This window comes from Amyelois transitella, chromosome 4 (assembly GCF_032362555.1).
Source record: "Amyelois transitella isolate CPQ chromosome 4, ilAmyTran1.1, whole genome shotgun sequence".
Taxonomy (NCBI): Eukaryota; Metazoa; Arthropoda; class Insecta; order Lepidoptera; family Pyralidae; genus Amyelois; species Amyelois transitella.
The window spans coordinates 8447931-8461341 of record NC_083507.1 but is presented as its reverse complement, the minus strand read 5'-3'; the positions used below and the strand labels follow the sequence as shown (position 1 = coordinate 8461341).

The 13411-nt window shown below is 37.7% G+C and overlaps 2 protein-coding genes across 3 annotated transcripts; one reads left to right on the top strand and one right to left on the bottom strand.

Annotated features, from left to right (window-relative positions):
• The first annotated feature begins 482 nt into the window (after nt 1-482).
• LOC106136915 (prenylated Rab acceptor protein 1) lies at nt 483-4581 on the top strand. 2 transcript variants are annotated; one of them, XM_013337583.2, is made up of 6 exons: nt 483-665; nt 1336-1438; nt 1532-1635; nt 1805-1889; nt 3309-3417; nt 3928-4581. In XM_013337583.2, exons 1-6 carry the CDS (start codon nt 595-597, stop codon nt 4029-4031), a joined length of 576 nt encoding a protein of 191 aa, XP_013193037.1. In that variant the 5' UTR covers nt 483-594; the 3' UTR covers nt 4032-4581. The 2 variants fall into 2 exon arrangements, with proteins under 2 accessions (XP_013193037.1, XP_013193036.1); XM_013337582.2 differs by having other exon boundaries at nt 484-686.
• Nucleotides 4582-4659: 78 nt separating this feature from the next.
• LOC106136918 (transcription factor E2F7-like) lies at nt 4660-7041 on the bottom strand. The gene is made up of 3 exons (XM_013337587.2): nt 6582-7041; nt 6106-6439; nt 4660-6030 (listed from the first exon to the last, which is right to left on the bottom strand). Exons 1-3 carry the CDS (start codon nt 6767-6769, stop codon nt 5548-5550), a joined length of 1005 nt encoding a protein of 334 aa, XP_013193041.1. The 5' UTR covers nt 6770-7041; the 3' UTR covers nt 4660-5547.
• Nucleotides 7042-13411: the final 6370 nt, after the last annotated feature.

Sequence of the window (13411 nt, the reverse complement as noted above, 5' to 3'; positions counted from 1 at the left end):
TTGAACTTTTGTAAGAAGTTTTACAAATGTTACATGTAGCTTTTTTTCATTTTTGGTAAAAAGTCCCAAACAATACTTTGTTTTGCCGGTGCCATATTTTTTATCTATACAACATGGTGTTCAAGTTTAGTGTACCCACTAACACTTTATGTATAACACAAATCCAGTTAAACCCTAAACTCGATATATATGTATATAAACTAAACACGATATAAACTTCAAAAATATTCAAAATCGCAATACAAACTTGAAAATATCCTAGTGGTCTCACCTGTAAGGTAGGTAGTTCGCCAAGCAATGAAGATTCGAATAAGAGAAATTGATTCAAATCAGAGAGTTGATTCGGATCAATTCGAATCATCGTATGATTCGAATCAATTGGACAATTCGAAACATCAATGAATCGAATCAATTTATAATACAATTCGAATGGGGTAATGACTGCGATCATTCGAATAATTCGAATTAAACGTGATTCGAGTATTTCGAGTCCCATCACTAGCGCCAAGTGCCAAGTTTCTTGTTTACACTTAATCGTACATAATAAAATTAAATTTTTAAATCAGTCAATTGCAATAAATTAACACTTTGGCAATGTCTGAAAATGTGCATATAGATTTATCTGGAGAAATCAACGCTCCCTCCGAAAAGAAAGGTTTTCAAAAGTATGTGTATGATGTGGAACTGTAAGTTTACTAACAATTTATGCTACCTACTCGTGTGGTACATTGCTTGTGTTCGTTTGCTTATCACCAATTTACTTGGCTAGTAATAATTTTTATTTTCATTCGAAATCTGAAATACCTATTATTTTTGTAAGTTTTTAGGCACTTTGTATCTACATCAAGACATATTTTATACGTGTATAATACATTCAACTATATACTGTCATTTAAGAGCTTGTAAATGTGGTTAATTAAGTCTTTTTTTAAATTAAACATTAAATGACAACCAGTTTTGAACGATGTCTCCGCGGCCCCATAAAAATTGATTAAACACAAGTGAGATGATACATACATCTCATACATACCTACATTTTATGTATGTATGTATGAGATGATACATGTTACATACAAATACAAATTTCTTTATTGTAGAAACAGGTAGAAAAGATGATACAGTCAGTTCGTGTCACTGTGATCTGTCTTCACAAGACGTACAACAATACATAAATTTTAGACATTGTATGTAATTTGTACATATTCACCTGAAAATCAAGCTACCACAGCAATTTAAATACTAACAAATTATTACTGTTGCATCTTGCAATAGAAGTGCTAAATTTTCATATTACTAGTGTAAATATAAAATACATTTTGACACCTTTTTTTTTAGATTGTTGCAGCATGTCCGCAGTGGAGCAGCGCCTGCTCTGCTCATGGGAGCTCTGTCCACGCGCAGACCATGGACACAGTTTATAGCTACTGAAAATTTCAAAGTAAACTTGTTATATTTCTATTGTGAATATGTATTAATTGTATATTTATGTTTATCAGAAAAGCATTTATTATTTATTCATAATTTTTTATAGGCACCTCCATCTCTACCAAGACTCACAAGGCGATTCTACCGTAATGTTGAATATTTTCAAGCTAATTATTTAGTTGTGTTCCTGGGATTATTTGCATACTGTTTGTAAGTTCTTTTATGAATACTATTTCTAATTATCAATTGCAATTGTTATGATCTTTCCTAACTTAATAAGAGTGGGCCAGAAAATATAATTTTAAGATCTAGTCATATGTATTATATCTATGGTTTGTTGGTGCCAAATTATCTCTTACTGTCAAACAAAATTTTACAGGATAACCACTCCACTACTTCTGATTGCTATGGTGGCTAGCTTTTTTGGCTATCGGAAATTAACATCAGGTCCCAACAACTGGAAGGTGAGATTTAAATTATTGTTACTATTACATGATAATCGTAATCTTATTTATGATTTTTTTCTTGATATAGATATACATAGAAAGAAGAATTCATAATTTTTTGCATAAATTATTAATTAATGGTTTTGGCATAATAGATCAAAAGCATAATTGATTTTTGGCATACAGATAAATGTGGCACAAGAATAGAATAGAATCTTTATTAGCTTTTGATATGGGTTTGCAAAAGCTGTAGCATAAAACATATTTCCTAGCATGAAAATATTATAATATTACACATAAGTCAAATAAATTTATAAATTAACTATTAAAAAAATGATGATATTGTTATGTCAATTAAACTGTTAATAGTAACTTCATATTAGTCAATATTTGATTTCAATCAGATTAAAATAATTATAAATGAAATCAATTTCTACCTAAAACTGAGGAATTCATGGTCTGTGTAAAAAGTATGTTCAATAAGCAAGCTAAACATTTTTTTTTATAAATTAGTTCAAACAATCACTATCTTCTGGTATTTTGTTAAATATGGAGATGCACATAAAGTAACAATTCTTTTTAAATCTTTCACTTTTCAGTATTACATCTAACACATATCTATGCATATTTCGTTTGCTTCTTGGATATACCTCTCCAGCCTCCTCTAGAACAAACAGTTTTACAATATTGCTTTTAAACTTTTAGGCTAATTTCTTTTTGTATAAAGAGCAACTCACATAATCTCTGTACGAATAATAAATATAAGACTAAAAGTATTAAGGAATAATAGAAATCAAATATCTATTATATTATGCTTTTTAATGTTTTGACTAAACATGATTATGCTTCAAATAGTTATGCGTAAACCGTTGACAAAATAATGTAATGCTTAAAATGCTCATTATGCCATAGTATGGTATGCTACATTACATTATGGCTTAATTTTGCTAATAGATAGAGACCCACATTGATAATGACTTATTTTGTGAAGTGTTGTTTGTTTTACCTTACAGCCAAAAGTAAGTTTGTGTTTGAGTAACTTAATTTATTCCTTTTCTTATGTATTTTTTTATGTACAAAGAATTATATACAGGAGCATTTATAATTCTGGGAAAACTGAATTGGTTTAGTATGACAGGTTCTACTAGTTTCTGTCTCACTCGGGTCGGCAGTAAAGTCCTACTGACACTTTTAGCCAAGATTTCTTTTTATCTATCTCATTTGGGATGTTTGAACAAAATGATTCTTGCCTGTCTATAAACTGTTTTTATGTGTATTTATTAAGTACAAACATGGTGATTATACTAAAAAGCATTATTCACACTCAATAAATCTTAAGTTTGTATACCTATCTTCTTCCTAATTTAAAAAAATGTATTCTGTCTTATTTCTTTTTATTCTTACTTTTATCTTTTGACTGTATACATATTCACATAGATCGGAAGCTGGGAGCTGTCCAAAACCCAACAATATGGTGTTGCCGCAGCTGGTTCTATGGCGCTCTGCTGGTTGGCTGGCGCTGGAGCTGTTCTCTTCTGGGTTCTTGGTAAGTAGCATTTATAAATATTTTTGTTTTTTTTTAATATAATATGTATATTAAAAAAAAAAATAAAAAAAAAATATTTTTGTTTAAGACATTAGAAGATTTCCTATTTTATTTTCTGAAAATTCCCACTGGAGAAAATTCTACAATCTTGGCTACGCCTTTGTCAGAGCTGCCCCCGAGGAGTAAAACACAAGTCATCATGACTTGTGTTTTACTGATGATCAGTAAAGTCAGACGCTTGACTAAACTTGTCCTCAAAATATTTGTACTATGCGCAAAATTATTTCTTATAAAATCAGTTTAAACTCGCGCCCTGGGCTGTAAAGTTTTCAATTTATCTTTGGTTAACCAATCAACACAACCTGTTAGTTGAACTGAGAATGATTACATTTTTTCATATGTAGATGCATAAAATATTCGATTCTTTACAAAATATATTTAAACTAATAACCACTCTTAGAATTCCTTTATACAGCCCTTTTATCAAAAATGCCTGGCATAAATTTTCAGGTGCAACAGTGACTGTCGTAGCGCTCCACGCGAGCTTCTTTGATTCCGAGACATTGCCTGCGGCCGACGACCCCGAACAATTTCCCATGATCGAGCAAGTGTGACCCGGCCACCTTCCATTGTACCTGCCGCAGCCTGACCGTTTGCAGGGCCCCACCGTTATTAATAATTCTAGTTGTGCATTTGATTCATAAAACCTAATGTGTGCTTTGGTACAGTTAGGCGTATGAATTAGATTGATCAGTGACTAAACAACTTTGTAATTTCAAACCGGTCAGTTGATTTTCAGCAGCAGTCTCAGATAGATGAAGACCTTTATTTAAAATTGAGCTGAACGGAACACAAAAATCATAGGATGCATGAAATATTTTTTATATCATTGTAATCAAAATTTTATTACCTGAAGAAAAGAATGACACCTACTAAACGAAACCATTATAGGTAAAATAAAAAAAATAAGTTTATATTTATTTCTTACTGAGTTATGTATGTATGAATTAAGAGTTAATTTTTATTATTTTATTGAAATGTTTTAAACGGATTTATTAATGTTATCTAAAAAAATATGTATATAACATTTGTTGGTTCTTAAATCTCATGTCTGTAAATAAAACTTAAATGTGTAATTTTATTTTTACGGTAAACTAGTTTAAAAACTTTGTATTTTTGTGTGTTACATATGTAAATAAAGATTTAAAAAGAAACCTTTGCCTTTTGATAAAAAAAAAGAAATATTTCATGATGATGTTTAATAGAACTTATAGCTTATAACAAAATATAAAATAAAAAGCAACCTTTTATAAACTTTACAATGTTTATAATATTTTCATTTTGTATTGACATTGATTTAAGATGTAACTCATAAAATAATAAACCAATAATTACAATGTCATAATAAATGCAATGCAAGAACAAATCTAATTTTAACATAGCCAAAGGCCCTGTTATACTTTCTATACAAAATGAAAATATGTGACTGAATGTGCAGGAAATAATAATTTGTATCATTTAATATGTTTAAAACCATAACTATCATAAACAAGCTAACTTTTAAGAAAAACATAAGTAATATAATGCATTTAAATTTGTCAAGTGTTATAATAACTCACTAAAGAAGGTCAGTCAAGGCTCCCAGGGGTACAAGCTAACCGATATATTTCCCCAAATATAAAACACAATTTCGTCATATTTGGTTACCATTAGTTTTTTAATTTATAAAATTGGGTATTTAGTCAACAGTCTTTAATTTTGTACAAACATAACAAATTCTAGCATAATGATCCAAACTTTGTCATATGATTCCCTAATATAACATAAAATGCAAAAATAATATATTTTTTTAAATAAAGTACTATAAATTTCATAATTTTTTAGCTTTAGCAAATTATATATCTTCAAATTGCACCATTTAAAACAATGTCTCGGACAGTAATATTTTTTCAACATAATATAAACATAGGAACATGGCTTCTAGAACTACTACGTATCTATCTATAATATAATGTTTGTTAATTTGATATACATACCTACATAAAACTTTACATATACATCCCCTGGAAGACTAAGTATAGAAATATCTGTCTAAAAATATCATTTAATTTTCTATAATCTAATGTAAAATCACAATGGTATTCCATTATTAATTTTAGTCAGTTCCATGTCTGCCACCAGCAAAATTTCATCCCATTTGTGTGTGGGTGTGTGCGGTGGAGTGGTGACCCCAAGCTTCAGTTCTTTGCACAAATTTGGAGTTGAGAATTCTAGTTTTCTTTTGGATCTACCCGCAAATACTTGGAAAGGTGGTGTCTTCTGGCTATCTATAACCACCAGTGAGGTTATAGGAGAAGGTGTTGACACCAAAACTTTGTCAGATTTTTTAGTTTTGAATGGCCCTACATATTTGAAGACTGGTTTCTTTAGTATTGAATTGCCAGAAACTTTCTCTATGAGACCGACAGATATGAAAACATTGGCAATATCATAAAGCCGCCTAACTTTAGACTTGTGTTGACGATCCTGCTGCTCTGGAGACAACACAGTTTTGTTTTTGTAAGCTGTGTCAATCAGTACACGTACTGCCATTTCCAAATTTATTAGTGTGTTCTGAAATGAAAATATTTTTATTAACACAAAGTTTAAATGTATGCTTTCTTTTTAGAAAGAGAAAAATATACTTACAGGAGGTTCTACTAAGAACAACATCAAGAACCTCTGGGCCAGAATTCCAAGGGTTTTGTGTTTTGGTGTAGGAGGTTTTGGTGCTCTACCACGCAAAGCATCAGACAGCTTCAAGTTTTCACCTTCCTTTTTTAGAACTTTTAAGAATGAATTGAGTCTTGATCCTCCATACCAAAGATATGTGTTTTTTCTTCTATGAACAGCACATTGCATTGCTTCTAAGATGTTTATTATATCATACATGCGTCGTTTTTCCACACCCAGTCTGGCTGCTGTAGTGTCCAGTTGGAGTTCAATAGGTCCATTACCATGTAGAGGAAACAGACAAAGAAATCTGTAAATTCAAAATGCAATTTCAATTTTTTTTTATTCAAAATCTTATATGCAAATTTGAATGAAAGTTTACAGTGCTTAAATTTTTTCAACAATATAACATACGCTGGCAGACGTTAATAGAGCATACGAAAGAAATTTACCTATCGCAAAGTATTTGAAGGGACTTCTCTTTACGGTGTACTGTACTTGGTGGTGGCGTTGGGTACTGTAACGCAACACTAGTAAGTAGCTTGAGGTTAGCATTTGGGGACACATAATTTGTAGAGTTCGTAACTTCAGAAAGCGCACTTCGCTTTGGAGTACAAGTTAAGTTTTCATCTTCATACATCGTTGGTTATCATTATGCGATAATCACAACCACAAAATATTCGCGTATTTTTTCACAGAACTTGAAATCCAGTTGGTTGCTTCTTAGGAATATCATGAATGTAACAAGAATAAATTATAAGAAAAAAACATTTTCGTTCACAATCTGAGATCTTTAGAATCTATATTTAATAGAATTAACTAATAATAACATGATAAAATCTAAATTTTATAGAAATGATTAACGTAACCTAACAATAAACAATTTTGACAGCCATAAAATGCGCGCGAGGGACGCGAAAACGCCATCGACAGATCGGACGGAATCGGAAGCGAACGAAACGAAGATTCGAATTCAAAATTCCGTCAATCAAAATCAAATCAAACAAAAGTCAGTCTTGATTTTTATTTTTTATGCGCGCTACATACTCGCAGGATCCACACCACTGATTTAAGAACATTATATTTATATGTCTGTGTTCACATTCACGCTTCTCATGATTTTCTCGCCTTCTCGGCAGATTGTGAAGACTACGAGTATAGTAACTTTGACAATGTTTTGACATAATCACATAACATTTTCTGTTTTGTTTAATCCCGTTTATTACGTAGTTAGATAGGTATCGTTTTTAGAGTCCCGTGCCTAAAAGGTAAACGGGACCCTATTCCTGAGTCTCCGCCGTCTGTCCGTCTGACTGTCATCATCCTATTTGGAGAGAGAGAGATTCTCCAGGGTTTGTAGTTTAGAATAATACTCCGTTTCAGAAGGTGAGAATGGAATGATTTATTTACAAAAGTTGGACATATTTATATAAAACTATTTACAAAGGAAAATGCAAGGACGAATCAAAAATACGGAATTATTACCAATGATGAAGAGAAGTTATTTTTAACAAATCAGAAATATGGAATTATAGCCAATAGTGTGAGCGTATTTACAATAGGAAATCTATCTAAAAGTTTTTGAGGATAATAAAATGGATTTGCATAGATTTCTGAGAATTTTGCATTGCTGTCTCTTGAGTCTGGATAGCTCCGTCTCGTTTCCGCTACACGTGTCGAGCTTGAGTTTCTGTGACGCCCGGTGCGGCCGCAGGCGCGCCGAGGGCGCCACGTGCGGTGTGCACGCGATGTTTGTTGGGCGAAACTTGCTTGCGTATAAAACCGTCTTGCTGCTTGCTCCCCGCCTCAGTGTGAATTTGAACTTGCGGCGTGAGGTCGCGCTCGTGAAGCTCGCGCGAAGTGCAGTGTGTGCGTCGAACTCTTGACTTGTGTTGTTTCGGACGGAGATCCGATGGACAATAATGCAGTGTGAACAATTGGCGTGTGAAGATGCTGATGCTGCCTGGAAGAACTGCTGATGCACGATGTGTGGCATGTCAATGTGCACGCGCTCACAAACAGTTCTTTTCAGAACTAGCTTCTTCTGGTTTCTGGGCAACGAAGTCGGCATGATATTAAAGTGCTTGATTTGTTTTATTCATCTCTTATATATATATGTATTATATCTATTATATCCTGGTAAGGTATTGTAATTTAATGGTAAATATTATGAAGGTAATGGTTGTGCTCGGTAATGGGTAAGGTAATCTTGTTGGTAAGTATGTTGGTACTTGATGGTAAGTATGCTGGTAGCCACAGTACTCCCCCTCAAGTGAAACGTACCGGCAACCTGACGGCACGGCCGACACGAGTTTTCTTATCCGTTTGTTGTGGCGTCATGTTGCTCGTATTGACCGGAGCGGGAATTTTCTGTGGTGAGGTACTTTCTTGCGCCTGTGCCTTAGTGATAGCTTGACCTTGACCTAGTGTAGCTTGAGCTTGAACTTGTGTTGACATTGTTGATGAATTTGCGATGTCGTCGTCTTGCAATAGGTAGGCAGGCTTGAGTCGGTCTATTGAAATGTTTGACTCGCGATCCGGTAGTTGAATTGTGTAGTACTTGTCCGTTAGTCTCTTGATAACTCGATAAGGGCCTTCGTATGGTGATTGAAGTGACTTCTTAACGGCGTCGACACGAACAAATACGTGTGTGCAATCTTGTAGATCTTTGTGAATGAAGATGCGTGGATTGCTGTTGTGATGTATTGTTGACTGTTGCGGGCTATGTTCTTTGATGGTAGATCGTAGTTTTTCGACGAAGTTGTAGTCCATTGATGTGGGTATTGATGACGTAGTAAAAAATTCACCCGGTAGACGTAAGTTATAGCCATATGTGAGTTCGGCTGGGCTAACTTCAGCGTCTGTGCGTAGGGTGGCGCGTAATCCGAATAGGACTGTAGGTAACTCGTCGATCCATGACCTTGAACTTGATAGCCGGGTGCGTAGTGCGGTCTTCAGTGTTCTGTGCCAGCGTTCGACGATACCGTTTGATTGCGGATGGTATGCCGTTGTGCGATTTTTCGTGATTCCCATAAGCTTCATAAGGTTGTTGAAAAGTTGACTTTCGAACTGACGACCTTGGTCGCTGGTGAGTGTTGTAGGGCATCCGAATCTCGTAATCCAGTGGTTGTAAATTACTTCGGTAACTTTGTCAGCTGTTATTTCTTCGGTAGGTATTGCTTCGGGCCATTTCGTTTCGCGGTCAATCATGGTTACTAGGTAGCGATAACCTTGAGACGTCGTAGGTAGCGGTCCGACGATGTCCACGTGTACGTGTCGAAAACGTTCAGTTTGCGGGAATTTCGATACTTCGCTATAGGTATGGCGTTGAATCTTGTTTTTTTGACAATCGATGCAGCTTTTCGTCCATCTTGAGATGTCGCTATTCATTGACGGCCAAAAATATTTTTGAGATGCCATCTTCCGTGTTGTGCGTGTACCGGGGTGGTTGATGTTGTGTACACTCTTGAATACTTCTTCACGATATTGTTCGGGGATGTATGGTCGTATGTTCGATGTTGATGTTTCGCAGTAGAGTTCGACGTCGGTGTTGGGAATGATGATTTTCTTGAGACAGATGTTGTCTTGTTTTTGTAAGTCGGGTACAGATGTGTCTTCGTGTTGGGCTTTTGCAATTTCTTCGTAATTGATTGTAGACGGGAATGACACTGCTTCTATTCGACTTAGGGCATCGGCTACGATGTTATTTTTTCCGCTCACATGGCGTATATCGGTTGTGAACTCACTGATGAATAGGAGTTGTCGGGTACGGCGTGGCGTTTCTGTAGTCGACGTTATTTTGTGCATAGCGAACGTAAGAGGTTTGTGATCGGTGAAAATTATCAGTGGACGTCCCTCGAACATTTTTCGGAAGTGTTTGACGGCCATGTAGATTGCTTGTAGTTCTCTGTCGTATGTTGAATATTTTGTTTGTGCGCTGGAAAACTTCTTAGAAAAATAGCCAAGTGGTTGCCATTTTTCGTCGATGTATTGTTGTAGCACGGCGCCAGCTGATTTATCCGAAGCGTCGCAAAATAGGGCGTAAGTAGCATCGTGGGACGGGTGGGCGAGTAAAGCAGCGTTGCATATGCTGTTTTTACATGCTTCGAATGCGTCCGATGATTCTTGTGTCCATTGTATGACGGTTTTGTCACGTTTCTTGACGTTGTGGAGATGTGCATTGAGTGGTGCTTGGATAGATGCGGCGTTAGGTATGTGATCGCGGTAGAAATTCAACATACCGAGAAAACGACGTAGTTCTTCGATAGTGTTGGGCTTGGGGTATTTTGAGATGATGTCTACCTTTTCAGCTGGTGGTTTGATACCATCTTTGGATACGATGTAGCCCAAGAACTTTACTTCGGGTTGGCCAAAGTGACATTTTGCAGGATTGATGGTAATGCCATGTTCTTCAAGTCGTTCGAGTACTTGCCGTAGGTGTTCACGGTGCTGGGTTTCGTTTTCTGATGCTATGAGTACGTCGTCGATGAATGGAAAGACGAAAGGTTGTCCTCTGAGTACTTGGTGGATGAAACGTTGGAAGGTTTGACCTGCGTTCTTGAGACCTGGACACATTCGTGGGAATTCGAATAGTCCCATCGGTGTGATGATGGCTGTCTTCTCGATGTCTTCCTCACGAACCATCAGTTGTTGATAAGCTCGATTTAAATCCAAAACTGAGAATATGGTCTTCCCGGCAAGCTGGTAGGTGAAGTCTTTAACCCTTGGTACTGGATAGCGGTCGGGTTTGGTGATCGCGTTGAGACGGCGATAATCACCACAGACTCTGATGTCTCCGTTCTTCTTTGGTACGACGTGAAGTGGTGATGACCATGGGCTCTTGCTGGGTCGACAAAGTCCTTGTTCGATCATGTTTTGGAACTCTTGTTTGACTTTCTCGTAGCGATGAGGTGGTATGGGACGAGCTCGGCAGTGAACAGGTTGACCTTCAGTTTCGATGTAATGTTGAACGTTGATCTTGCTATTGTTGATATTCATGGCGGTGAGACGAGTAATTCCGGGATAATCGGCGAGTATCGCGTGATACGAATTATTCGAGTCTATACTGCGTATTGTAGGTACAGATGTTGCTCGAACAGGGGCGTTGACCTTTAGACTTGTAACGTTGTCGATTAGTCTTTTGTTTTTGAGATCGACGATGAGTTGATGATGTTTGAGAAAATCGGCTCCCAGGATCGGTTTTGATACGTCTGCGACGATGAATTTCCACTTGTATGGACGACGTAGGTTGAGATCGAGTTCGAGTGTTTTTTCGCCGTATGTTGATATGACGGTGTTGTTGGCGGCATATAGCTTGTAGGGTAGCGGCTTAGTTAGGCTGGTTTTTAGCCTAGGTATAGCCGAAATGTTCGCACCGGTGTCCACCAGGAAAGATAAACCAGTCTTTTTATCTGTGACGAATAGGCGGTATGTACATGGGAGAACGCTGGGTTCCGCCTCGGCCAACGTTCGGTCTAGTTTTCCGGCTTCTCGGTTTTCGTGATGTAGGAACAGGGCGATGTACATTTTCTCGCTTGTGCTCCAAAACGTCGATGGTAAAAACAATACGGCGATGGCGAATTGTCTCGTGAGTTGGGACGAGAATAGTTGCGGTTCCGGGACTGGGATCGATTTCTTCGATAATTGTTGTTGTTGTATGGCGGTCTTGACTTCAGTTCTGCGATTTCGACGGAAAGTTTTCGTAATTCGTTGATGAGAAATTGTGTATCTGACTGTTGCGATGGTGACTGGGCTTGTGATGATGATTGTGACGACGTGGTTATGTTGATGGCGGAAATTTCCCGATGTTGCTCCATCATTTTGTCGGCAAGTAGGGCAAGCTCTTCTAGTGCGGTTGTCGTGCTGAACGATTCGCTTACGGCGAGGACAGAGCGAATATGTGCCGGTAGGTGGTTGGTCCACATGAGTCGTAGTGTGGAGTCGGGAATTCTGTCTCGAGCGAGATCGCGCATCCGTCGTAGTAGGTGGGTCGGCTTCTGGTCGCCTAGTTCCATTTCGGACAGAAGCTTTTGGAATTGCCGGCTGTCCGATTCTTCGTAGGCGGTGATGAGACGCTCTTTGATAGCCTGGTATGGGTTCGTCTCTGGCGGATTGTAGAGGAGGTCGCTGATTTGCTCTATATCTTGTTTTTCTAGACGAGCGATGACCATCTGCGCCATCTTTTGTTCACCCTTCTTTTGTTCGTGGGTGGCAGCCTCGAAACTGTAGAACCATAGACGTGGTCGGTCGCGCCAGAATGGTGGTATCCGCAGAGCGAGGGATATGTTGGCGATTTCGGGCTGGTTGTGAACGTGGGCTGGATTGGGCTGTGTGGACTGCGATGCGGCGGCGGCGGCGGCATTTGCGGCAGATTTTTCGGCGTCCATGTTGATTCCTTTTTTTGTTGCAGTCGGGCAGAGATTCCGCGTTGAATTTTTTCTTTTTTCAGGAATTTTTCCGCTGGGCCGACGAGCAGGGATTCTTCTTCTTGTTGTTGTTCAGTCGGAGGTCACCAATTTGGAGAGAGAGAGATTCTCCAGGGTTTGTAGTTTAGAATAATACTCCGTTTCAGAAGGTGAGAATGGAATGATTTATTTACAAAAGTTGGACATATTTATATAAAACTATTTACAAAGGAAAATGCAAGGACGAATCAAAAATACGGAATTATTACCAATGATGAAGAGAAGTTATTTTTAACAAATCAGAAATATGGAATTATAGCCAATAGTGTGAGCGTATTTACAATAGGAAATCTATCTAAAAGTTTTTGAGGATAATAAAATGGATTTGCATAGATTTCTGAGAATTTTGCATTGCTGTCTCTTGAGTCTGGATAGCTCCGTCTCGTTTCCGCTACACGTGTCGAGCTTGAGTTTCTGTGACGCCCGGTGCGGCCGCAGGCGCGCCGAGGGCGCCACGTGCGGTGTGCACGCGATGTTTGTTGGGCGAAACTTGCTTGCGTATAAAACCGTCTTGCTGCTTGCTCCCCGCCTCAGTGTGAATTTGAACTTGCGGCGTGAGGTCGCGCTCGTGAAGCTCGCGCGAAGTGCAGTGTGTGCGTCGAACTCTTGACTTGTGTTGTTTCGGACGGAGATCCGATGGACAATAATGCAGTGTGAACAATTGGCGTGTGAAGATGCTGATGCTGCCTGGAAGAACTGCTGATGCACGATGTGTGGCATGTCAATGTGCACGCGCTCACAAACAGTTCTTTTCAGAACTAGCTTCTTCTGGTTTCTGGGCAACGAAGTCGGCATGATATTAAAGTGCTTGATTTGTT